Genomic DNA, 27,653 nt, shown 5'->3' on the forward strand with positions numbered 1-27,653 from the left:
ATGGACAGGTTCAAGTTACCCGCCTTCCTACGGCGCGGGAGGAAAGAGGTAGGGGCCGTGATGGAGGCGTGCCAGCGCGGGGCGGACTGGGGGTGTTGCGGGGGCTCCACTCCAGAGGCAGGCGCCCGCTCTCATCCCACTCAGCCTGCACCAGGTCCTTGTTCTCCACCTCCTTCCGTCCCTCCGTCCCTCCCTCCCAGGTCTTCCCTCCTGCCCCCTCCACTCCGAAAGCCCCGGAGAGACTGCGTTAGAAATCAGAGGTGTGGGGTCTTTCTGGGCTGAGGAGGACCCTGGATCAAAGAATGAGAACTGTGAGGGATCCTAGGAGTCCCCAAGTGCTAGTCTCTCATTCCAGAGGAGAACGAGGCTAAGTGGCTGCCTGAGCCACAGAAACAGCAGTAAGGACTGCAAGCTAGGGCCTCTGGCTCACTGAGTCCCCTTGAGCATCTTGCAGTGACCCATCGCTGTTCCCAAATCATCCCGCCCCCATTTTCCTGCCCTGCTTCCCCATGCTGTCCTAACAGCTGCAGTGGGAGGGGGGAAAGGGCTGCCTTCCAAGACAGGTGCCTGGCTTCATCCTCTTTGGTGTCCCCTCCAATCATTCTGCGCGGGGAAGGTCCACATCCCAAGAGACCAGCAGTGACCCCGTCTGTGGCTTCTTGGCAGTGCTCCCACAGTGATCCAATCTCTCAAAGATTTCCGGCAGCCTCCGGGGTGTTGACTTTGCACTTTCCTCCTTTGGGGAATTTGTTATTGGAGTCTCAGTTTCTCCCCATTTCCTTCTTCCTGGGATGGCTGTGAGGTTTATCGCATTTTCATCAAGTGTAAATGAAACTACCTGAAGGGGGAGTCTAACTTTCCCTTCCTCTCACCCCTTGAGTGGGGGGGAGGGGGGAGGACAGTTGCCAAGTGAGATAAGCTATCTCTAGCAATCTCCAAAACACTGTTCACTCTTCTTCGGGGTTCCCCTTGCTTGTCACGCTTTGGCCTTGGGAAAGGATGCTACAGACTTCTGGTGACCAAAGATGTCTTTTCTCTCACCTTTCAGAAAGTGACGACTGCTTCATCAGAGAATTTCCATGTGGGTGAAAATGATGAGAACCAGGAACGAGGGAACTGGTCCCAAAAATCTGACTATCTTCTCTCCATGGTTGGATACGCAGTAGGACTGGGAAATGTCTGGAGATTCCCCTATTTGACTTACCAGAACGGAGGAGGTATTTTTAAAATATACTTTGAAAAGAGCGGGCAACTGGGTGACTGCTCAAAGTCAATATAATACAGGTTGGAGGGGGGCAGGGAAATCGTGGTACCTGGAAAGCAGACGCCCTAGATGGCCTATTCAATTGGCCTGTCTGCAGAGGGGAACTGAGGAAATACTTGCAGACTGGAGGTGAGAAAAGGCTTTTTGTGGCAAGCTTCTGTCCAACCAGTGTCCATCTGTAAATGAATCTAAGAACAGGCGAGAGGACTCTAGCTCTTAGAAAGCTGACTGAACTAGAACACTGCTACATTTTCCGAGAGTGAAAGGTGGGAAGGAAGAGCTTGGAAAATGCTCCATTGAAGACCAACATGATCATCACTTTGGAGGTGGAAGAGTCGAAAGTGTAAAACTTGTGTTTCTTGGGAGAAAGTGGGGGGGGGGTGGTTAAATGATCCTAGACCTAGAGCCAGAAAGGACCTCAGGGCTCAGCTAGTTCAATCCCTTCATTCGAAGCCCAGAGAGGTTAAAAGCCTGTGCCCAAGATATCTGACTTGGGGTTTTCCTCAGGATTTTTCCATCTTTCCTTCTGTCATATTCTCATTCTCTCTCCCTCTCCCTCTCTCTCCCTCTCTCTCTCTCTCTCCCTCTTTCTCCCTCTCTCCCTCCCCTTCCCCCTCCCTCTCCCTCTCCCCTCCCCCTCTCCCCCCCATCTCTTTCTCTCTCTTTCTTTTTTTCGGGGCAGTGAGGGTTAAGTGACTTGCCCAGGGTCACACAGCTAGTAAGTGTCAAGTGTCTGAGGCCAGATTTGAACTCAGGTCCTCCTGAATCTAGGGCCAGTGCTTTATCCACTGTGCCACCTGGCTGTCCCCTCTCAGGACTTTTTCTAATTTAATTCAAGGCCAGGCTGTATATTTCATTTTTGGAAGATGGCATTATTTATAGCTTGTAGGCCATTTAAGCAAAGTGGATTAGTAGAAGGTGTGTGTGTGTGGGGAAATCCTGATGTGACACACAAAGGGAAACGATGGTATTACACAATCCCTTGGTACTGTCGAAACAACTTTTCACTTACACCCTATTTTATTTGCTTGCTAATTACAGGTTCCAATAAAAGTGCAGAGGTGTGACGTGCCCTTGTATTTCATAACTCCCGCCCAGTCGCAATGAAACTGTGCCATTGTCATGACTTTTGCTTCCTACAATAAGATTTTGTGCTTGAGATCTTCTAGTGTCATGCCCTATTTTTTGTTTTTGTTTTTGTTTTTGCAGGGCAATGAGGGTTAAGTAACTTGCCCAGGGTCACAGCTAGTATGTCTCAAGTGACTGAGGCTGGATTTGAACTCAGATCCTCCTGAATCCAGGGCCAGTGCTTTATCAACTGCACCACCTAGCTGTTCCCGTGCCCCATTTTTAATCGGCTGAATGACAACTTTTACATTGGCCTTCAGATAAGGAAGAGCGAGCCCTGGTTAGCACACGCTTATGTGCTAGGTCACAGAAATGCCCTCTTGGTTGCTTAAACTCATTCAGTCACATGTGTGATTTGGCTAGAAGATGAATCAGGAGCCATGACCTCATTTGTAGCCTCATTGGCTACAATGGCTCATAGAATCACCTGTTTTGGAGGATGGAGAGACATGTCTGTCAATCCCTTCTCATTGGGCAGAAGTGAGCCTTACTTAGCATGAGAAATTTCTTCCAGGACCAAGCCCAGAAATGTTCCCCAATCCCATCCCAACTTTAAGCACTTGTAGCTAGATGAAACCAATTGTAAGAATGTCTTTTTTTTGGGGGGGTGAGACAATTGGGGTTAAGTGACTTGCTCAGGGACACACAGCTATTAAGTGTTAAAGTGTCTGAGGCCGAATTTGAACTCAGGTCCTCCTGACTCCAGGGCCAGTGCTCTATCCACTGTGCCACCTAGCTGCTCCAAGAGTGTCTTTTAAACAACATCTGGGGAATACCTTCCATGAGTTTAGCACCCTGCAACAGGTTTTTTCCCCCTCTTTCTGACCAGGATAAAGAAAAGATATTTGGGCTTTATGCATTCCAAAGTCAACTCTAACAATCTGGGATTCCAGAGAAGGCATTCGTGGTCAGGTATTTGCTAGCCTGGATGGCCTCTGAGGTATATATAGTTCTGAACTTCTGGGAATATGATTATCACGATTAATAAGACATGATGGAATCACATACTCTCTCAGATCTCTCTTCCCTCCCATTGATCTTTTTTTCTTTTGGGCCAATTCAACAATCAGTGATACCTCCAACAGAGGTGTCAGTGGGTAGGTTAAGAAAAGGAGCTGAGACTCTAATATAGTAAACATTCATAGATCAGGTAGCAGGACATTTAGTTGGGGTTGAAAAGCTATGGACAGGGGCAGCTAGGTGGTGCTGCAGTGGATAGAGCAGCAGCCCTGGAGTCAGGAGGACCTGAGTTCAAATTTGGCCTCAGACACTTGACACTTACTAGCTGTGTGACCCTGGGCAAGTCACTTAACCCCAATCGCTTCACCAAAAAAAAAAGAAAAAGAAAAAGAAAAGCCATGGACAGCAGTTGAAGTTCTTTGAATGCTACTTAAGTTTAACAGCCTCTACAGCCTAGAACAGCCACTTTATCCTATACTTTAGCACACTCATATTTTAGCAAGGTGGACTCATTCACGTAGGAGCCAGAAATCAGGATTTTTGCAATTAGTGTAGTCAGGGAAAAAGAACACTAGTTTTCTCTTTTTAAAAAATCAATTTAAGGGAAGCTAGGTGGCGGAGTGGATAAAGTACCAGCCCTGGATTCAGGAGGACCTGAGTTCAAATCCAGCCTCAGACACTTGACACTAGCTGTGTCACGTTGGGCAAGTCACTTCGCCCTCACTGCCCCACAAATTTTTTTTAAAAATTAATTTTTTATTCTACTTTCTATTAAGTTCAAGTATTCAAATCTAGAAACCAGAAAACAAAGGACAAATGAGCAAAACCCGACCAAACAAAACCAGAGATTGCAAACAAGTGAACTGCCGCAGTTCAACAAGTATTAAGCACTGGGCCAAAAAAACACAAAAGATGTGGCTACATCTTCGTGTTTGTTTCTGTGACCCCTTTTGAGCTTCTTTTCTGCATATTATTCATTGTTGGGACTGTTCTCTTCAATTGTGTAGCTCGAGTCTGTGTCTGTTTTTCTTTTGATCTGGTTTCAGTCTATGATACCTCTTAGGTCTCTTCGTATTTCTTTGATTTTTTTTCCTATTTGTTTTTTGTTATGGTACAACAATATGCCGTCGCGTTCACATGTCATGTATTGTTCAGCCATTCCCTAATTGTCAGACCAAGAGTTTGTTTTCCTGGGGTTATTTGGAGGGAGGGGGAGGGGTTGCTGCTCTGACAAATAGCCAAGCCTGGAACATTTTAGTGCAGATAGGTTTTCATTGCCTGTTAATAATCTCCAGAGTGTATAATCACAGCGGTGGGACAACATCCTTAGGCTACTGGGTCTGAGATGCTGGATCCAGTGGGTTGCCCGGGTCTAAGGGGACAGACTGATACTTTGGTCTTTAGTGATTTCCAGCAGCAGGGTATCAGACAACTTGCTCCTCCCAAAGCCACGTCAGCATTGGCTTGGAAGCCACTCCCTTTGCCAATTTGATGGGTATAAGGTGGAATCCCTGAGTTGATTTGAACTGTTTGGTGTGTTTATTTTTCACATGGTTGTTCATAATTTGTGTTTCCTCTTTCAAGAACTACCTAGAACAAGTAGATTTTCTTCCACAGAAAATACTTAAGCTAATTTTCCAATCTTGCCCTCATCATGGAGTTTAGAACATTTTGCTTCTCTTGGATGTTTAAACATAAACCAAATGTGCCAGTAGCCTTTTAAGGAATCAATGAAATGAGAAACTATCTGACAGAGTTTTATTTCACTGTGTTAACAGTTGATAGAGTACTGGGCTCTGGAGTCAAGAAGTCCTGGGTTCAAATTGTAACTGACACTAACTTTGTAGGCTGGGCAATTCAGTTAACTGTTCTCATAGTCAGTCAGTCAATAAGCATTTATTAAGCACTTACTATGTGGCAGGAACTGTGCTGATTGCTGGGGAAACAAAAAAAGGCAAAAGACAGTTGCCTCATCTCAAAGATAGGGATAAGAATCATTTTAGCACTTAAATTTCATAATTCAAAGAAAAGATATTTTCTTTCCCCTCCTAATGATGTGGTTTTGATTTTGGTGTGACATTCGATATTCCATCATACCACCAGTACGATCTGAGGTTTGATCATTCATAGTGATAATTTCTACTGTATCATTCACCCTCCTCCATACAGGTCCCAATGAACCAGTGACAAATAAGGCTGAGGGTTACATCCACTTCCAAGTGAATATAAGGAATCTTCAGTCTTTTCCAGTTAAGAGATGGGAAAAGTTGGAGTTTGGAGCTTCCCAGCATATGTAAAGTTAAAGATTCAGCTCTCCATTTCAGTAGGGAAAAGGGCTGTGGTGTGAAGAAATGTCCCACTTGTATTACAAAAGCAAAGCTAGTGAGCTGAAAAGTTGGCCAATTATCTGGTAAGATCAAACTAAGGCTATTTTTTCATCTTTTGCTAGGGCAGAAAAGGTAAAATATAATAGGGATAAATGTAAGTCTTAAACTTGGGCTCCAAAATCCATTTTCCAAGTACAGATTGGGGGAGGGGGAGGGGGGAATTTTAGACAGGATTTCGTCTGAAAATGACATAGGGGTTTTGGTGTACCTCAAGCTCCTTATTGGTGGGCCAAAGTTGGGAGAAAGGAGGAAATGAGAAGCTTTGATTACTATTGATTACTCATTGGCAGGTTAATCCATCCCCAAGAAATCTAGAGGTGACTAGGAACATTTCTTTTATGATCAGGAAAAGACCTGAGGTTCTTGTACAATGCCAAGAGAAGCCTAACTACCAGGGGAAAGACCTTTGCCACTCTTTACATAATGAAAAACTCTGTTAGATCAGCTTCTTCTGCCAACTGAGCAAAGAGAGGAGATCAAGACACCATTCCCTGCCATCAGAAGCAATGTTGAATGACTACTTGCCATCTTACTCAATTTAGAATCCAAATTCCGTATTGGGAATCCTTCCTACAGTCTGGAAAGAGACTTGGAACAAGCACTTGTCTTCTCATTCCAAAAGAAACTCAGCTTCAAAATCAAAATGTCCTGTCCCCAATGCCTTAGTCCAGGAAGGTCAATGTGATTTTGTTTTCTTTTCCCCTTTGCAAGGTGCCTTCCTCATACCCTATACAATAATGTTGGCGCTTGCCGGCTTGCCTTTGTTCTTTCTGGAGTGCTCACTGGGACAGTTTGCCAGCCTGGGGCCAGTTTCAGTCTGGAGGGTTCTGCCACTTTTTCAAGGTAGGTATTAGAGCTACTTCCTTATTTTGCTGGTTGTTTCCTCCCTTCCTCCTCATCCCCTTCTTCTAACCCCCCCATTCCCCCGTCTTACAGCTTTCCCCTTGGAAGTGACCTCTCCTCTGGTATCCCTCTCTCTCCCTCCTCCCTCCTCCCTCTCTCCCTCTCTCTCTTCCCCTCCCTACACTTCATAATTTTCTCTTTCCTCTTAGCCTAGCAGTGTCAGATGGGCAGAAACTCTGACCTCCTTCTCTTCCTATCTCCTCTAGCCTAGAGCGGGCCTAATTGATGCTGATGGGCTGTGGCAAGGCTCAAATTAGATAATACATGCAAAAGCACACTTTGAAAGCTCTCAAGTGATCTATAAATTTGAGGTTACCTTATTGAATGTTAGAGTTTCTTGGAGAGGGGTCAGGGTCAACCAACTATATAATATATAATAGTAACTATAGAACCCAGCCATCAGTTCCCTCTCTTCTTTCTTCTCATTGCTCTGAGGCACAACCCTGGCGTCCAGAACTTGACTGGTTGGAGGATGAGTGACTTAAAGCTGCCTTTGACGCATTCTGCTACGCACATAGGACTGGCCCCACTGTGCAATAGATACATTCCTTGGCTCTACTCCAAGCTCAGAGTGCCTTCCTCTCAGGAGATCAGATATGCTTTGGCTATGGGGTAGCTCCCAACAAGCATCTAGAATAATTGGAATGCTCCATTTTGAGACAAGCGAAGGAACTGATAGCTCAGCACCCATTAGAAAAGGTGTCTTGGAAGGACCCACCGTAAACATTTTCACCTTGTTTGGGGAAGCATTCAACCTAGGGAAACCTCAGATTTCTCATTTTCCTCATTTGCTCATTTGAAAAAATGCAGCTTTGGAAATGATGCATGGGGGGGGCACTAGGTGGTGTACTGGATTCAGGAGGACCTAAGTTCAAATTCAGCCTCAGACATTTGACACGTATTATCTGTGTGACCCTGGGCAAGTCACTTAACCCTCATTGCCCTATGAAAAACAAAAAACAAACAGAAAAAAAGATGAGAGAAGGGAAATGACGCATGGCAGATTTCAAGGAATTTTGATTCTGACCAATTTCAAGGCCTTCTGTCAAAATCTTTTTTACAAACCTCAAAATGCTATATAAATGTGAGCTGCTATTATTTACATTATTGCATTGCCCATGAAATTAAATAATTCTATACTGTCCTTGGCATATCTGTGATCTCGGAGGTTGCCCCTCCCCAGGAATAGGGATAAATGTACATTAACATCAGGTCATCTATGTTCTATTGCTGGCTCCACTGGGAATTAGAGATAACTTGCAAGATAGCTAGCTGCGACTAAGGGGAGGCGGAGATTTTAAATACATATAACTAGCATAGGTTGAATGCTGGATTTCAATCGGGAAGAACTGGGTTCATATTTTGCCTTTGATACCCAATGTATGACCCTGGGCTAGTAACTGAGCCTGTTTATGGGGTAAATACTATCTTTAGTAGCTGCCTCCCTGGGCTTTAGAGAAACTCCAAGATATTAATGTCTGGAAAGCACTGTGCACACTTGAAAGCATTGCAGAAATGTTGGTTGGTGTCGTTACTATTATTTCGGTCCAGGTCAAGAGCCTTAAATTGGACTAGCCTCCCCAACCTTTGTTGGAAACAGATCCCGTACTCCCAGGCCTGAATCACCAGGGAGATCAGCTGGGAGAAGGCTTCCCTACTCACATAGACCAATTCCCCTCCCACCCCTCTTCCTCTGAGTTTGTCTTCATTGTAACCAGGTTTCCTCTCTTCTAGGTGTGGGAATCACCATGATCTTGATTTCCATATTCGTAACGATCTATTACAATGTCATCATTGCCTACAGTCTCTACTATTTATTTGCTTCATTCCAAAAAGTCCTGCCCTGGTCTGAATGCTTCCACTGGGCAGATGAGAACTGTAGCAGAACCCCCATAGGTAAAGTAACCTCTTGGACACAGTTGGGCTGGCAAGACTTATGTTGTTCTGTTGCTGTTGTTGAGAAAAAAACCCCGAAGGGCTAAGTCCTTTTCCCATCAATTGAGGAGTAATGGTTTATTTAGGATTGGGTTGTGGTAGGGGTAAGTGAAATCTGAGGAAGACAAATGACCTGGGAGGTAACATGGGGTGTGTGGGCAGTCTGAGTGTTACCAGTGTGGCTGACCATTGGTAAGTGTCTCTTACAAGCCGAGGAAAAGGATGAAAGGACGATAGGGAAAATGGAGCACTTTGGGAAAATAGTGATCTTGAGGGGGCGGGGAGCCAAGGAAAATCCTTCAGTGGCATCACTGCCAGAAACCAAACAATTCAATAGATATCTCAGGACTTTGTGAGCATTTCAGGGAATAGAGTTGTAAGCAGGCCCATTTATACCTTAGGAACCCCTTTATCTGCTGTGCTACTCACAACAGATATTAGCTAAATCTCAAGCAAAGGAAGTGGCAGTGGCATCATTGGGATTTCAGTTTCCTGTAGCCTTAGCAAGACTCACTCCTGTGAATCTTTGGGTGTGGGAGCAATTGCCCCTTAGCTGTTCTCCTGAGGTAACAGGAGAGACTTAGAAGGGGTTATTCTTATGTTCATTTTCATAGTAATCTGCTGGGGGGGCGGTGTTTTCTGCTCAGAAACGAGCAGTTGGAGTGATATTTTAGATCTCAGAAACATGAAACCCAAGTACCCCCCCCACACACACACACACACATGAATTCACAAAGAACACATGGCCTTTCCCAGTACTGACCATGGGTATCTTTTTCTCTTCAGTAACTCACTGTAATGTGAGCATGAATATGAGGGACATTGTCCAAATGAACTATTCGTTGGTACTTGAGAACAATCAGACCTGCATAAATGGCACTCAGGTGGAGCAGCCGGGGCAACTTCCCAGTGAGCAGTATTGGGAGTAAGTATCCCGGCTATTTTGGTGCCCCAACAAGTGGCCAGATGAAGGCCCAAGGGCCTTTTAAAGAGGCCAAACAGAGCCTCTTCTGCTTCTCATCTTGCTCATGTAAAAAGTCAAAGAATTGAACTCAGCTCTTTAAGGACAAAGACTGATCCCATGTTTGGCAGACTCCTAAGAGGTGTTTGTTGAGTTGAAATGAATGGAATAGATCATACTACCTGCACAGCCTGGGAGCCAGAATTAGAGGGGGGGGCCTGAGGTTTTGCCTCACCTTGTTGAAATTTAGAGGAGCTGAGAACACTAGTACTCACTCCTTCAGCAGTAAACAAATGACCTAACACAGTGAGAATAATTGGTTAAAGTAGGAAGCTCTTTATTGGGTGCCAGGATTTCCTGCCCGCCCCCATATTCTCCTCCGCTGGTCTCCATGCTGTTCCCTTCTCCAGAAGTGTCCTCCTGATATCTGGGGTCCCCTGATCCCAGGGACTAACAACCTGCCATTTCTCTCTCCCTCCCAAGGGGCCTGGTGTCCTGAAGTTTGAGATTCCCCACTGCTCCCTCTCCTGCTTTTATGACACTTGCCCTAGCACCCAGATTGCTACTTATGGCTCTGGCTAATTCCAGCTATTGTCTCCCCTCACTGAGGAGCTATCTGCAAACTGGTTTATTAGTTCCTTCTTTCCATAAGCATTGATTTAAAAGTCAATTGTGTGCTTAACAACACACACACACACACACACACACACACAAATTTATTTAGTGCTCCCTAGCTAGAAGACCCTCTAAAATGACAGTGTTGGAAAGGCCAGGAGAGGCCACTGAAGCCTCTCTGCTACACAATTTGTACCTGGACAATATATCTGCTAAATGTTTGTCCGACCTATACTTGGACAGTGGCACGGGTAGTGTGGAGAGGCTTTAGAATCAGAGCATTTCCCTCCTCTGGGAGCGATCACTAAGGTCCCTTCCAGCTCTAGTACCTATGACCCTCTGACAGCATTCACTATGCACCTAGGTGTCCTCAGACATCTCCGATTGCTTATAGCAATAGAAATCTGCATTTCGGCAACTTCCATCCATTGGTCTGAGTGATCTTTAGATCACCCAGAATACTCTACTCTTATCTATATATTCCAGCTCTTCGGAGACTTAAAGCCACACTCCCCCAGATTTCAGTCTCCTTGGTGCCTTCAATTATTCCTCCTCTACCTCATTAGCCTAGTCACCCTCCAGAGATATTAGGCACAGACTCCAGAAGTGACCCCACCAAAGAGGATCCCCCCCCCCCATCTGGGAGCCAGGTTGCAGGGGGGGGGGGCACGATTCAGTACAAACTTTACAAACATTAAGATCAAGCAGAGTCTCAAAATGGGATGAGGTTAAAAACATGAAATTCAAATGTGCTCCCCCTTCACTGATAACTTGGGAAACTGTGGCAGAAATCGAATGATTTCTCCAGAAAAGGCAGTTTTTAGTAAAATGTCCAGCACTTGTATCTCCTGGAGTTCTGAGCAACGGGCTGCATGAAGTCAATGCCCGAGTTTGGTTCTGGTTGACAATAAACTGTTTTGGTCACTCAGGAGAAAAGGTTAATTCCTGACTCCCATAAGCCTCCTAGGATTGCACATGGGTTAATAATAATAATGATGATGATGCTAATGATAATAGCTAACATTTATATAGCGCCTGTGTGCCAGGTACTGTGCTAAGTTCTTTACAATTGCCGACTTATTTGATCCTCACAACAACCCCTGATGTTATTAGCTCCATTTTACAGCTGAGGAAACTGAGGCAAACAGAGAGGTTAAGTGACTTTCCCAGGGTGACACAGCAAGTAAGTGTCTGAGGCCACATTTGAACTCAGGTCTTCTTGACTCCAGGCCTGATGCTCTATATGGTACCTAAAGCTTTTCTGTAGATAAAAGCCCACACAAGTGGTTCCATTTCATAAATGAGCTTTTTGCATTTTCAGCAAAGTGGCACTCCAGCGGTCCAGTGGCATGGATGAAACTGGTGTGATTGTGTGGTACCTGGCACTCTGCCTTCTTCTGGCCTGGCTTATCGTTGGAGCAGCGCTGTTTAAAGGAATCAAATCTTCAGGCAAGGTAAGATGAATGAATGAATGAATGAATGAGTGAGTGAGTGAGTGAGTGAATGAATAAATGAATGAAAAACAAGCAAAGAATGTCGAGGATAAAAATATAAAAGTAGACATTCAAGTCCTGGAGGTGCTTTCATCCTAATGGGGGAAGCCACATATGGGAGTGGTGGGCAGGGATTGCACCGGCAGCTGTTGACTGGGTTGGTTTGCCAGTTTCAAGCATTGTATATACTGTATATACTGTATAGTCATCTTGAAATGTTTAAGAAGTGATTACTTTTAATCCTCTATCTGGAAAATCTAGCCCTAGATAATTGAGTTCACTAAGTTGTTCAGCACTGAGTAGTAAAGCTTTACCACAAGGAGAGGCTTTGAGACTGGCTGTGGACCAGGAGGCGGCTGTGGAAGAGTGCAGGGGGCCTTTCCCTTGGGACTCAGGGCTCTCTCCATTGGCTCTCCCTTGGTAGGCAATGGTCAAAGGCTCCAAGCACCCCAGGGTGTTGTTTAGGGATACCCAGGCTCCAGCTTGAAATCCCCTTGCCGTGTGTTACTGTGAAATGTCCTCCATGCCTATTTCTGGGACACTTCAAGGATCTAGCCCTTGGGAAACCCTTGGGAGGGAGAATTGGGAAGCTTTCCTGGGAGGAGAGCTCTGAATCCTCCCTTCCCCCACTAACCAAGAAGGCACTTGTGTTCTAAGAGATCACACTACATTTTCCTTGAACTCCACCCACTGGGTCTTAAGGTTTCCTAAAACAAGGTGATTTGTACAGGCCTTCTTCCTCCTAGAGGCTCATGCAGTTCCAGGCAGCAAATGGGACTCCACCTTGGGTCTGTCTATACATTAGAATTATCCATGGGAGAGTAGAACAAGTTAGGCTAAGGTTCAGTTTAGTAGCATACCTGCTTCACGCAGACCTGTCGAAGTTCCCATAAAACACTTTGGCAGTGCCCGTATGCCCAGGGGCTACTTCACAGTATTGACTTTGCCACTGAACATTTTGAAAATACAGTACTGGCTTCCTTGTGCCATTAGTGTTGAGAGAATCCCCTTGAACACTATTTTGCCTGGGTAATGTTAATTTGGAGAGCACTCCAAGGTGCTTGGTGAAGCTATCTCTGGGACAGTGTTCTAAGGAGAGCCCACATTTATCACAGTCACGGTGACTGCCTGATAGAACCATATGGAATCCAGGACACCCAAGCCTTGCACTGGGATGCTGATTGTGGGACTAATACATTAGCAGTTGGGCTCTAGGGGGGCATTTTCTATTTAAATGGCCTTTGAGAGAATCGGAAGACACATTTCCAAGTGCTTTTGTTTTCTGTTTGGGGGTAATGTGCTAAAAATAGAGAAAGGGACTAGAATTGTGACTTTGGTATAGGGAACTTCTGGGTCAAGAAACTTCTTCTACCGACACAGCTTGTCAAGTTCTTTGCAACCTGAGTAGCTGCCTTAAGTAATAAAAGGTTAGGTGACTTTCTCAGGGTCACACAGCAAGCAATGGTTCAGAAGTGGAACTTGAACCCGACTCCAAAGCTGGCTCTCTATAGACTGCACCACATCGTCTCTCATAGAATGGCAGGCCTAATGTAGATTCCCCAGAAGAACATATTTATAATATTTATTCTTAAGATTATCATGGCTGCCTAGTCTTTCACTTACAAACAGTCTCGTAAGGTGTTTCTGTTTGTTTTTAAAATGGATCCTTAGAGAAAACCCAGAAGGGAGAATTAATCATTATGGAATCTTCCATGACCTTAGTTTCTCTGGGTCCCTTGGAAGAGTAGATAGTAGCCTCTCTTTGTCCTGGGTAGCCATTTTTCTTTAAGTAAAAGTATAATCCCAGACCTTTGTCATTGTTCAGTCATTTTTAGTCATATCCGACTCTTCATGACCCCATTTGGGGTTTTCTTGCCAAAGATACTGGAGTGGCTTGCCATCTCCTTCTCTAGCGATTTTACAGATAAGGAAACTGAGGCAAGCAGGGTGAAGTGACTTGCCCAAGATCACACAGCTAGTGAGTGTCTGAGGTCAAATTGGAACTTGGGTCTTCCTAACCCCAGGCCAGGTGCTCTATCCACTGTAGGGCCATCTAGCTGCCGTAATCCGAGACCTGATGTTTACAGAGATGATGACCATCGTTCCTGATCTTTTTTTTTCCTCTACAGGTGGTCTATTTCACAGCCTTGTTCCCGTATGTTGTCTTGTTCATCCTGTTGGTGAGAGGCGCAACACTCGAAGGTGCCTCCAAAGGTATTTCCTACTACATTGGGCAGCAGTCGAATTTCACAAAACTGAAGGAAGCAGAGGTAAGGCCCAGTCTAGCTTTCAAGTTGATTGCATGAGATGATGCACGTAAGACACTTGACAGACCTCCTGCAGTGCAAAGAGTGCTGGGTCTGAAGTCAGAGAGAGTGGATTCACTTCTTGCCTCTGATGTTTACTAACTGTGTGACCTTAGACAAGTCACATCACATATGAGGAAACTGAAGGGCAGACATGTTAAGTGAGAGGATTGGATGGGCTAACCTCTGAAGTCCCTCACACCTCTAAATCTATGACTTTAAAGAGCAACATAAAGGTCAGGCACCATCACCATCATTGATTGTCTGAGTAAGAGCATATATGCAAAGATAAGAACTACTTCCTAGGCATCTCATGCAGGCTAAGTTGAGTTTCTAAATGTTTCTGTAAAACTCAAATGCATTTTTTAATCATACACTTCTCCCTCAAACTACATATCAATGACCTCTCTGGAAATGACATACTGTCCCTAATTTTTTTAAACATCAAACTTTGAAAACAACTAAGCATAGCTCACACTGCCAGAGCTTTGTTTACAAAGCATTTGATATCAGTCATCTTAGTTGATGTTGGTAACAACCTTGTGAGGGTAGGAGTTATTTTTATCAGCATGGGCTACATTAGCAATGGAGAGGCAGCATCAAAGCCCAGATTGCACATGCACTCAGTGTATGGTGTGTGTGTGTGTGTGTGTGTGTGTGTGTGTGTGTGTGTGAAGAACTTGAGCTGACTATTCCCCTTTCTCCCTGTCCTCTAGCCTCCCCTCCTACCTCCTTCCTTTCTCTTATCTATCTCCATCTTTCCAACATGGGCAGGTAATGACTATGAAGACACATTCCTTCCTTCCCATAAGGCCTTAGCTAAAAATTATGATGAGATGAAAATAAAACAGCAGGCTCTATTCTGAGGGATCCTAATTACATTCAAATCCTGGAAATTAGAAATAGTCATTATCAGTTGGGGGCGGGGGATGGCTAGCTCATAATGTATCCAACATACTTTGTATCTCCAAAGCACAGAACAAGTGTAAGCTAGACTTGAATTTCTGATGTACCCCATTAAGAAGTTCGGTTGTTATTTTCTCTTGAAGGACATTATTAAAATGCAAACCTCTTACCTGGGAGGGGATACCATATTAACTATTAACACACATTAACATGGGTTAATTTGGAATTGAGTTCTAGGACCCTGAGGGGCTGGAACATGTGAAAGGTCAAGTGCGTTGATGGTGAGAGAAGGGGGTGGAGGTCTGGCTGATAGGCTGCTGCCCAGGGAGGGAAGCCCGAGGAGCCCAGCACCTTTAGGACATGCCTACTACACAAAAGGGTCTCATTGCATCCAATTGGTTTCTTTTTTTAGGTCTGGAAAGATGCTGCTACCCAGATCTTTTACTCACTCTCGGTGGCCTGGGGTGGCTTGGTTGCGCTCTCATCCTACAACAAGTTTAATAACAACTGCTACTCTGACGCCATCGTGGTTTGTCTGACAAACTGCTTGACCAGTGTGTTTGCTGGATTTGCCATTTTTTCCATATTGGGACACATGGCTCACATATCTGGAAAAGAGGTCTCCCAGGTTGTAAAATCAGGTATGAAATGCTCTGTTTTAGCAAGTACAATGAATCCGGTGCTCATTCTATGAATTCTCTATAAAGCTTTTAGAAATGTAGAAACATTTGCTTCAAGCGTTCAAGGCTAGAGGTGACTCTGGGCTCTGTCTGTGAGAGCTACTGGGATCTGTCATTAGAGCACAAGCTTTGGCAGTTCCTACCAGGTGGAGAGGTTTTGAGTATAGGCCTGATGGCAGGTTGCATCTGCCATCACAAGCCCAGCTAAGGGGCATATATTTCTTTGGTGGAGGGTGCCCTGTGAACAGATACACCTACAGATGGCCCTTAGTGCCCATTTTGCTTATGCACTGAGGGCAGTGGAGAAGCTAAGAAGGAGTCTGAGGATGGAAAGTCTTAAGTTCTCAGACTGTCTCCAAATATTCATTGAACACTTGTTTTTCTAAATGAGATTTTTGTCCAGTTGATAATCAACTCAAGGGACAGAACTACTTCCATACTGATATTTTCATTCTAAAAAATAATAATAGCTAGTGTTTATAAATTAAATGACCTGACAAAAGGAAGTTGTAGCTGAATGAAAGGGTGGCTTTCACTGACGTTCTCCTTGAACTAGAAGACAAAAGATTTCACGGGGTTGCTTTCATCAGGTGTTCAAGGTAGACACCGAATGTTATTTTATGAGATGCTTAGCCATGCACATACCTGTTTGATACTCAAATTAAGCATTAGCAAGTGAATGACCATGGGAGAAAATGACATCTCATGAGCCAATATCCACTGAAGAGAATGAAAACACAGAAATGGTCCTTGAAGAACTCCACCAGGTCCTAGAAACTAAATCAATACATTCCTTGACATCCAGGGACTTCAGATGGCCAAAGGGGAAGATGGTCAGACCATGGGAGAAAATACGCTTTGGCATCAAGGAGTGAGAGAGTCCAAAGGCTTGGAGACTTCTTCGAAGCTCCGGGCCTGTAATGTTCAAGAGTCCAAAGGCTCTAGATATGGCAAGCGGTGTCACAGAAACCAAAGAGTAATTCTAATTAAACAGAATGGCAATGGATGCCAAGTGTCAAAGGCATTTCAAAATCTGATCACTTACTCTTATTCTGAAGGTCAAAATTAATCCCTGATTAGAAAGACGAGGAAAAGGAGATAGGGCTGTGCACAGTTACGGCACCTCTAGCCTGGCCTGCTTAAACAAGCTGTCAGCTGTCCACTCTAAAAAAACGGAAAATGGTCCAAAAAAAGGCCGTTTCAATGACCATTTCTTACATAAGTTTAGCAACAAAAACAGACACTACAGCAATGAAGTCTAAGGAGCCTCCACACTGCCTTAGCAAGCAAACACTCCCCTTGCCAAACAGGACATGGCAGCCAAGGGTGACACCGGAAGCACATTTGTAAAACAAAAGAGGAGGAGACAGAAGATTCTGAATTGTGTTGCCTTACATAATGGTGAAGAGGAATTAAAAACTAGCCTGTCCAGAGCTGGGTATAAGATCTGACTAAAATCCAATCTTCCAAAGATCACTTCTACAGGAAGCCAGAAGGAGGACCACAAAGACATGTGAAGTAGAACAAATCTGACAGCATATTCACAGACCACTGTCTCGAATAGTCATCATTAAGGATGGTAGTAGAATTTCGACATTCCTTATACCTGAGGTAGTATTTTGGGAAGTGTAGAAGGCGGAGAGATCCAACAAACAGATCTACCGTATGTTTTTTTTTTCTTCTTCTGCATTTGGAGTCTTATTTGAGCTTCAGAAATACCTCCAAGCCATATGGCTTGAAGTTAAAATAGCCTTCTTTGAATATACTCTGTGGGAGAATTAGATAGATGCAAATCCCAGGTTACAAAGTGGATCAGTCAGAGATGATTGTTTGCCTTATTGAAGGATTTACAAACAAACTCCAATCCCAGTTTCCTCTAAAATATTCACTCATTTGGCAGAGCAGGAGGGAGGAACTAAGACCATCCCATTACAGATCCACTGTCTAGCAGCTGAGGCAGCTAGGTAGTAACTTGGATAGAGCACCAACTGTGGAGTCAGGAGGACCCGAGTTCAAATGTGACCTCAGATACTTATTAGCTATATGACCCTGGGCAAGTCACTTTAACTTTCTTTGCCTCTGTTTCCTTGTCTGTGAAATGAGCTAGAGAAGGGAAATGGCAAACCATCCCAGTATCTTTGCCAAAAACAAAAACAAAAAAACCCAACCCAACAAACCAAAATCAACAACCCGAACTGAAATGTAGTTATGACTAATTGACTAAACAAGAAAAGCAGCTACGGTTTATAGTACAAACAGAGCTAGATTTGGAATGAGAGCCCTCTGTCACTTAATCTTTATGGGCCCCCATTTCCTCACCTGATGTTGTGAAGGCTCCTTCTTGCTTTAAAATCTTGATCAATGATTTTGTTTTATAGATTAGAAAACTGAGGCCCAGAGAGGATAATGATAAGAGAAATAATAGTGGATATTTACAAATATCTGTTATTCTAGTCCCTATGTTGCAGTCAAGGAAGCTAAATTTCTTTTTTTTTTCTTTTTTCTTTTTCTTTTTTTTTTTTGGTGAGGCAATTGGGGTTAAGTGACTTGCCCAGGGTCACACAGCTAGTAAGTGTTAAGTGTCTGAGGCCAGATTTGAACTCAGGTCCTCCTGACTCCAGGGCTGGTGCTCTATCCACTGCACCACCTAGCTGCCCCTAGGAAGCTAAATTTCAAAGGAGTTAAGTGACTTGCTAAAGTTTGTGCAGCTCCTAAGTCTGAATAACTTGCCCAAGGCTACCCAGCCTTGGCAAGGGAGCGAAGGTGGGACTAGAACTGGGAGTACCTGATTCCAGTACCCCTGTGGAAGGGGAAAGGAACTTAAAAGTCTTAGAAGCCTGACATATATCTTGTATGACCTTGGCCAAGTCAGTTCAATCGAGCCATCCATCAGCATTGATTAAGCACCCACTGTGTACCAGGTAGTGTGCTAAGCACTGGGGATATACGATGAGGAAAAAGACAGTCCAGACATGATAAATAGGAAATAAAAGGCACTAGAATGAAAAGGAGTTGGGGAAGGCTTCTTGCAGAACGAAGGATTTTAGTTGGATTTAAAGGAAGCAAGCCTCAGTTTCTTTATCTGTAAAATGAGGGGTGAGGTTAGATTGCATGGTCTCTATGGTCCCCTCCAGCTTTAAATCTGATTCCTGGCAACTGAAGAGAAATCAGAAGTGAAGATAAATTATCTCTCAATCTGTAATACACCAGTAAAGTAGGAAAACAGAATTCAATTTAGAGAATTTTCCTTTGACTACAACTTTGCTGGAGTCCCCTGCTTTGGAGAGGGATTTTGCAGACGGTGTGACTCTTGGGGAAAATTTAGGGAAAAGGTCCCTCAAAGTGGCCCTTTTCTGATCCTGGAATTAACTTGGTCTATGTCAATGTTTCTAACTCAAGTAAGGTGACCACATTTAAGTATTTGGTATTGAAGCACGTTGTCATTCTTCATTAACTCTGAAACATGAAGTGTTTTTAAAGATAGCTGTTGAAATACCTAAAACTGGCTCAATGAGGACTGAATATTTTCATTTTCATATCATGAAACAAAATAATTTTTAAAATGTCCCTGTTGATAAGGATGGCCAAATTGAAACATTCTTTTTTTTTTCTCCTAGTATATTTAGAAAAAAATATGGAAGTGTGTATAGTTTTTTTGTTTGTTTGTTTGGTTTGGTTTTTAACGCAGATAACCCCAAATATCTTAACTTTTTCTAGGTTTTGATCTGGCGTTCATTGCCTATCCAGAAGCCTTAGCACAGCTACCAGTTGCCCCGTTTTGGTCTATATTATTTTTCTTCATGCTTTTGACTTTGGGTCTTGACTCTCAGTTTGCTTCAATAGGTAAGCAATTTGGGGGGGAGGGGTGTGTGTTAATATTTCAAAAGCAAATCTCATATTCTACTCAGGTCCTTTTTAATTGCAAAACAGCTTCCTTTAGACTGTTTCTTGCTGTTCCACACTAGTCTTCCTTAAATACACCTTTTATTATGCCTGCCCCATCCCTTGTTCAAAAACTTTCAGTGACTCCCTGTTGTCTGCAGGAGAAAGCCCAGATTCCCTGGTCCGTTTTTTATGACCCTGCATCATCTGCTCCCTACTTTGATTTCCATTGCTTCCTGGCATGCACCTTTTCTACAGTTTGATTATAGTTTTTTGATTATACTTTCACTTTCCCATTCCTTCATTTGATTATTTGATTTTAAAGTTATTAGTATCTTTTGTTTTTACATTACTTACTTTCATTGCAAAGACATCCCTCCCTCTTCCCCTCAGCAGTCATCTCGAGAGAGAAAAAGAGAGAGAGTGAGTGAGAGAGAGAGAGAGAGAGAGAGAGAGAGAGAGAGAGAGAGAGAGAGAAAGAGAGAGAGAAAGAGAGAGACCAAGAAAAAGAAAGAAAAGAATACAACAAAACCAAGCAACATATTGTTAGTTTGGCGATATATGTAATCTAACATACCCAGGGTCCCCCACTTCTGCAAAAAAAGGAAGGGGGTACATTTCTCAGCTTTTCTCCAAGTCCGAGCTTCTTGGTGATTATATTTACATAACATTCTTTTTAAAAATTATTCTTAACATCTACATTATTGTGGTCAAACAATTATTGAGCACCAGCTGCGAGAATAGCACTGTGACATCTTTTGGGAGATACAAAGATTACATAAGACAAGATCCTTGTCTTCTTGAAGCTCACTTCACACACACACACACACACACACACACACAAGCACATACACACAAACTATCATATGTAATGTTATCACTGATGATTGCATTAGAGAATTTTGAACTAAAGTACTGAGTGAGAGAAAGTGCACATAATCTGAACCACAGAGTTAAATACTTAATTATCCTTTGTTTTGCCTTTGTTTGTTCTTGGTCCTGGGTTACTAATCTCTCCCCAACTAGATTGTAAACTCATTGAGGAAAGGAATCTTGTTTTATGCATCTTTGTTATCTTCAAAAACACCAAACAAGGCCTTTGGGTCCACAGTATCAGTAAGGAAACACCTAGGATAGCCCTCCACTGTACAGAAGGAAGACACTTGAAGAGGCTGTATTCCTCTCTGAAATACAGAAAATCTGACTTGAGTTTTTTTTGTTCTTGTTTTTGTTTTTTAACACTCACTTTCAACACTCCTGAATACCTCTGTTTGTCCTTCTAAGACAAACTTCTAGGTATGATGGATTCAGACTATGGCTGAAAATTCCTCCAGGGAAGGAGGGTTTCTGGGAGCTAAAAGGAAAGAGAAGATAAGATAACTGGAGTGAAGAGAAAGCATTTTACATTACATGTAAAGGGCAGGGGGAATTTTTATTCTAAGATTTTGTTTTTTACTCTGGCAACCCAAACCCATAGGCTTTCATTTTTGCACCCCTTTCCCACCTTCTATGCTTATTAGTAGAAGAAAACTCTTGCATAACAAGGCAAGGGAGAATTGGAGAGAGCATTCCTATCTCTTCTTCAGAGGGAATTCCTGGCCAGAAGCTCTGGGTGGTGACAGCCAAAAGGAATTGGCCAGTTCTTGGGGACTGCAAGAGGGAAGAGAGAGGGTGATAAGGGGGCTGACCTAAGACCAAGAAGTGTCCCCAGAGATTTCATTGGCCCCGTGCCTCAAAGTGATATGCTCAATAACCATCTGGGGGTGGATTCACTGCATTTGAATTCCGAGAATCATAACTAGACTTTAGTGATCACTAAGTTGACATGTAAATTATCGTTTTTCCTCTACAGAAACAATTACAACAACCATTCAAGATTTATTTCCCCAAGTGATGAAGAGATTGAGAGCTCCCATAACTTTGGGATGCTGCTTGATTTTGTTTTTACTAGGTCTGGTCTGTGTAACTCAGGTAGAACATTTACTTATTTTATAGCAATTATATTTTGCGTTTCTTCAGAAGCAAATGGATCAAATAACCAACAAGTCCCTGAATTATGATAAACTATTGGACTTGACAAAATATATGCATGCATTTATTTGATTTCTATTGGATGATAATATGGTATAATTGAAAGGATACTGAATTTGGAGTCAGAGAACCTGGGTTCAAATCCCACTCTGCCACTAAACTGTGTGACTGTGGGCAAGTCTTTTGATCTTTCTAGGCCCTCATTTCTTCAGCTGTAAAGTGAGAATGTTAGACCCTTTAAGTTCCCTTCCAACTCAAGATCTATCATCATAGAATTTTTGTTGTTCAGTAGTGTCCAACTCTTTATGACCACATGGAATATACTGCCCATGAGGTTTTCTTACCAAAGATACTGGAGTGGTTTGCCATTTTTTTCTCCGGTATTATTACAGAATAGCTATATCCTAAAGAAATATCTTTGTCAATTTCTGAAGGAACCATTCTGGGTGCCTCTTCTTATTGAATGAAGCAGGGAAAAGTAAGAGGGGATGGTTCAATCCCTTTTTTTTTTTTTCGGGGCAATGAGTGACTTGCCCAAGGTCACACAGCTAGTGTCAAGTGTCTGAGATCAGATTTAAACTCAGGTCCTCCTGAATCCAAGGCTGGTGCTTTATCCACTGCAGCGCCACCTAGCTGCCCCCGGATGGTTCAATTCTGCTTTGATACTCTATAGGCACCCTGCACTCCCATTTGAAAACCTTTCATTTCCACATTTCTTGGGTAGAATGCAATGCTACAGAACCTATTTAAATGCAATGAGCAAATGGAGTTCTGAGAACCTTACAAAACTGTATTATGCAATGCTGTTTCCCCCCTTGTATCGAGAAGTGATTTCTGGTTTTCTTTGCTAGGCTGGAATTTACTGGGTTCATCTCATTGACCATTTCTGTGCTGGATGGGGCATTCTGATTGCAGCCATACTGGAAATAATAGGGATCGTATGGATTTATGGTAAGTTATCTGTGAAATTGACAGGAAAGGCGTTATTGTACAGGCTATTATTATGATGTTCTATTTACACGACTTCCCTTTCATCACTTTTCACTACTGTGATTTGGAACTTGACTGAGTTGCCCACTCTGTGAAGCAGATATATTTAGAGGTATACACATCCCTGCTGTTGTAAAAGACAAAAATAATTCAGGCATGCCAAGAGAATTGGAGACAGAAATTCCTATTGGAGGCATATATGACTGCTAGCCACAATTCATTCTTTGCTTGGTTTCTTCCATTAGGTGGGAACAGATTCATTCAAGACATAGAGATGATGATTGGAGCAAAGCGCTGGATATTCTGGCTGTGGTGGAGAGCCTGCTGGTTTTTCATTACCCCTCTTCTTTTGATGGTAATAGCATGAAAAAGATTTGGTAGCAAAGAACATATATGGGTATCTGGTATTTCAATGTTTCTTTCTTTTTCTTTTTCTTTTTCTTTTTTTTTTTTTGGCAAGGCAATGAGGATTAAGTGACTTGCCCAGCTAGTAAGTGTCAAGTGTCTGAGATTGGATTTGAACTCAGGGCTTGCTGAATCCAGGGCCAGTGCCTTATCTACTGTTCCACATAGCTGCCCCATTCAATGTTTTTTTTTTTAATGATCGGACAATAGGGTAAAGACAAAAGGCACTAAGAAATAGCACTTATGTTCATGCATAGCCACTTTTTTGAGGGGGGGAGGAAATTGAGGTTAAGTGACTTGTCCAGGATCACAGAACTACTAAGTGTCTAGGGCTGGATTTTAATTCTCAGATCTGATTCCAAAGCCAGTGCTCTATCCACTGTACTGCCTAGCTGCTCTACCACTTCTCTTTTGAGAATCCCAACATGATAAATGCAGTAGACCCCTTGAAGAAGCCATGGGTTCCTTCACAGGGAATGGGGTAGATGGCCACTTAGCCAACAGAACAAATATTTATCAAGCCTCCTCACTTCGTTCCTATTAGCATTGTGGGCTAGGTGCTGTGGGAACATAGAAAAATTATGCAATCCTTGTATTGAAAGGGTTTATAGGCTTGTTGGGGAGAGAAAACCATATACCCCCTCCCAAAAAACCATTTCCAGAACAATTCAAGTATCAACAATGAGCAGCAGCTGGGATACAGGCAATAATGTTAGATTTGGAGACAGAGAACATGTTCTGTGCTATCTGAACAACCTTGGGCAAATCATTTAATATCTCTAAATCCCATTTCCTCATGTATAAAACAAAGAGATTGGACTTTGTCAGCCCTCAAACTAGGATCCTGTGATTCTAACTGTATCACCTTGGCCAAGTCACTTACCCTTCCTGGCCCTCAATTTCCTCCTCTGTAAAATCAGGGAGAGAGGATTTGGATTTTATCGAGTTTCAACCCTAGCTAATTTTCTCTACACTTGGGACAGGAGTAAGGTGATCACACATCAGATTTTAAATGTCACAACAGGAAAAAGTCATAGCAATTATCCTTTGGTGCATCCTCATTGCTGAGTGACTTGTAGAAGAGTTGCTTGTCTTCCGATCTCTTCATTTGTAAAAAGATCTCCATAATAATGCCTGTCCGCTTAGCAAGGCAGTTTGGAAGATTAATTAGCTTGAACCCATACAGAGATTTCCATTCCTTGGTTATAAAAATTGGAAGTAGGCTGAATCTTATTTTCCAATGGTTTGGCTCCTATGTGGATTTTTTTAAGCTTTAACCCTAACATTTGAGGCCTATGATGGGAATGGATGAATCTTCTTGGGAGCTGAATTTGCATTTTAGTGGTCTGAGTCACCCCCAAGGAAAATGGCAATTGAACCAAGGAGGCACCATGGCATCACATCGAAAAAAAGTGCTGGTCTTGTAGTCAGGATCTGACCCCAAATCTATCCTATCTCTGAGCCCAGCTGTGTGTGTCTGGCCAAGTTGCTTAACCTTTATGAGCATCTGCTTTATCAGATGGGGAAGGGGGTGGTGGTGGTAAAATAACCTGCCTCATAGAGTAGTTGTGAAGATCAAATGGGCTAATGGCTAAAAAGATTTGTCGTACATCTTGAAGGACTATAAAAATGGCAGCTATTATCCCATTGGATTTGAGAACTTTCCCTCGAAAAAGCCTTTTTGGTTACTTGATCGCTCTGGCAGCATTTTGCATGAAGTCAGCCCAGTTGCTGTCAACACATGCATTTTACAGCCATGCTGTAAACCTTTCACTTGAGCTCTTTTTGTAGCTACCCAGGCTTTACGAGAAGCCACAGTCGAGTTCCTGGAAAGCTTGACACCCGGTTGCAACTCTTACAAATGTCCCTAGCCAGGAAACTGTCCATCGGGAACAAGGGGATTTATTGTGGAGTCAAATTAATTGGGAACATGTAATTTTTCAATGATTAAATAGTTAAGATGGTCTATTATATATAACTGTTTGAGAGCACAGGGTACCAGAGTGAGAGCCATCCTTGAAATAAGGAAGACCTGGTTGGTTCTCATGCTTCTGACACAAACTATTATCTAAGGCTCTAAGTTTCAGGCAAGTTGTTGATCTCCATGGCAGGGGTGTGTGAGGAGGGGTGAGATCGAGCGTGAGCGAATGGGTGCTTCACACTGGGAGTGCCATACACAGAATCAGAGAACCAGCCCCCACAAATAAAATGATAGTGTATATTGCAGTAAACTTATGGCCATTCCTGCCTTTGTTAGCGGTACCCCAATCTAAGCATTTACATTTCAAATTAAATAATGAGTACATTTGCAAGGCTAAGGAAAGCATTCTGGTTTCCTGTGGAGAAGCACTGGCTCCAATGTCATGGCCAGATATCTGCATACCAGTATGGAAAATATGAATGGAATTTCAATGATTTTATTGCAAAGTTGCATTGAGTTCCAAAAGCAAACTTGCAGAACATTCACTTGACAAAGTTGCAACATTTAACCAGGGTCCATGTGCTAGATTCCATCAAAGGAAAATGCACAAAGTTAATACAACTGCACAAAGTTAATACAAACAACCGAGATGATATCACTGTTACCTACATACTTTGGAATACCTAGTTTGAATTAACTCAACTTCTAAGTACCTTAATTTTGGTGCTGTGTGGATACCTTCTTAAAGGATTTTCCTTTGCAACCCTTAGCTTTCTCTATGGAAACACCGAGTTCTGTTTCTTCCCCCTCCCCTCACTCCAAGAGGTTTGAATTTTAGTAGAAACCTGGCCTCCAAACAGTGGGTAATATAGAGCTTTGCCCATCCTTGCTCGGTATTTTACTCTCTCATTGTGGAGCTATTTGGATTGATATATGACCCAGAATTCCCCAGAAGAAAAAAAGGCTATGCAACCCCTTCCCCCCACTGTTGCTATAATACACATTTCGAATCTGATTTTACTTTGAACTAAGTATACTGGCCAGTATAGTTTTTATTGAAAAAACACAGAACACCCATCTACTTGGAGATCTGAAGAATTTGTCCAAATGGTTATTTTTGGAAATTCATAATAAAAACACATTCCTTTAGTCTGACCACATACTATTTTTATCTTCTCTACTTGAAATTGCTTTAAAAAAAAAGTACTGCCAACAGCTTCCTAAAATGCCCAACTAATTTCCTAGACTTCTTTTAATTTTGAATGCCTTGTGACATAAGACTGGTATTTTTATAGGCCTGGGGGGATGTTTAAGTGGTGATGTCATTTGGATAGGACACTGTGATCTTGAAATTAACGTTTGATTTCCTCCATTTCACCCTAATAGACCATTCTCATCTGGTCCCTGGTGACATTTCAGGAACCTAAGTATGCCAACATCCCATATCCTACTTGGTCACTTGCTCTAGGCTGGTGCATGATTATTTTCTGCATCATATGGATCCCTATCATAGCGATAGTGAAAATAATGAAAGCCAAAGGCAACCTCTTCCAGGTGAGTTCCAGGGTTGGGGAGGGAGCTTTATAAGGATTTAACTCATGGTCACGATGTAAATGCATTAATTTATAAGATAATAAAATAAGCTCACTTATCTACCAGTTAGTCAATGAACATTTATTAAGTGCCTACTATGTGTCACATACTGTGCTAAGCACTGGTGACACAAAGAAAAGCAAAAGACAGTCCTGGCCCTCAGGAAGCTCATAGTCAAATGGGGAAGACACCATGCAAAAAGCTATGTACTAAAGTTAAAGATAGGGTCAGTTGGGGGTAGTCTCAGAGGGAAGGCATTCAAATGAACAGGAGAGCAGTCTTATGCCACATGTCCAGGGACAAACTCTCTGTGCTGGCACAGGTCAGCTGCTTGTGTCCTATGGGGGGAGGAAATCAAACTTATACCTTTCCACTCACTACGGCATGACTTTGGAATTTGTCCCCTTGCAAAAATGTAAAGAGATCATGCTTGGTTAGGCTGGATTTCCTAGGCTCACTCTAGATTTGAGCAGAACCCCAAGAAATACCCTTATCTAGGCCCTTACCTCTAGGGTTGGGCCTGGATCAGAGAGATCACTGGGAATTTGAGGGGGGTGTGTGAGATGAAGAGCAGTTCGCTCCAGAACATTCTTTTCTTCATAGTCCCTTGGCGCCAGGCACTGGAACATTATTCTGGCTTATGAAATAATTTACATAATCAGATTTTCTCCTTCAGTTAACATAATTTCATTAACAGTAATTAAATTAAAATATAATTTCATTCTCAGTGGAATATGCATTATCAATAATAAGGGTAATCATTTTTCATGCAGAAAATAAGATTTTTGCCTAACCATTTGTGAATTTGTACATTCTGTTCTCATCTTTGTTTAGCAATGATCAACTTAAATCTTTTTGAAAAATGAAAATCTTGTCTACTCTTTGGTTATACGTAGACTGCAACACTTAAGTTCTCAGGCCAAACTTTTTTTTTTCCCCACCTTTCAGCGTTTAGTAAGTTGCTGCAGACCAGCTTCCAACTGGGGCCCATACCTAGAACAGCATCGTGGCGAGAGATACAGTGGCATGGTTGACCCCAAAAAAGAGCGTGACCACGAAATACCAACTGTCAGTGGCAATACAAAACCAGAATAAGATCCATTTGGAATATACATTTAATGTGATTTTTTTTTTAGAATGGAGAGAAAAAAGAAAATGAAAAGCCATAGTATTTATTTGTATGCTCATCGAGTAAAAGAATGTATATACTATACATATAATTTGTTATGACATCTTCTTGCCACAGAAGCAGGAATTTAACATAACGGAGCGAGAATCTGCACAGATTTAGCA

General features: G+C 42.7%; 1 protein-coding gene across 1 annotated transcript; it reads left to right on the forward strand.

Moving 5' to 3' along the window:
* Positions 1-27,653, forward strand: SLC6A14 (solute carrier family 6 member 14). Its single transcript, XM_043974467.1, has 14 exons — positions 1-48; positions 1,049-1,217; positions 6,451-6,582; positions 8,377-8,538; positions 9,364-9,502; positions 11,475-11,607; positions 13,776-13,916; positions 15,271-15,499; positions 19,256-19,381; positions 21,273-21,391; positions 22,303-22,402; positions 22,687-22,796; positions 26,154-26,321; positions 27,309-27,653. Exons 1-14 carry the CDS (start codon positions 1-3, stop codon positions 27,453-27,455), a joined length of 1,923 nt encoding a protein of 640 aa, XP_043830402.1. The 3' UTR covers positions 27,456-27,653.

The sequence above is a fragment of the Dromiciops gliroides genome, chromosome X (assembly GCF_019393635.1).
Source record: "Dromiciops gliroides isolate mDroGli1 chromosome X, mDroGli1.pri, whole genome shotgun sequence".
NCBI lineage: Eukaryota > Metazoa > Chordata > Mammalia > Microbiotheria > Microbiotheriidae > Dromiciops > Dromiciops gliroides.

What these genes read in the sequence shown, in the direction of transcription:
- SLC6A14 (XM_043974467.1), top strand. Translation starts at nt 1, where the DNA reads ATGGACAGGTTCAAGTTACCCGCCTTCCTACGGCGCGGGAGGAAAGAG. An exon ending in GACTTACCAGAACGGAGGAG is followed by an intron (nt 1,218 to 6,450) that starts GTATTTTTAAAA and finishes CCCCTTTGCAAG; the next exon opens with GTGCCTTCCTCATACCCTAT. An exon ending in AGGGATCGTATGGATTTATG is followed by an intron (nt 22,403 to 22,686) that starts GTAAGTTATCTG and finishes TTCTTCCATTAG; the next exon opens with GTGGGAACAGATTCATTCAA.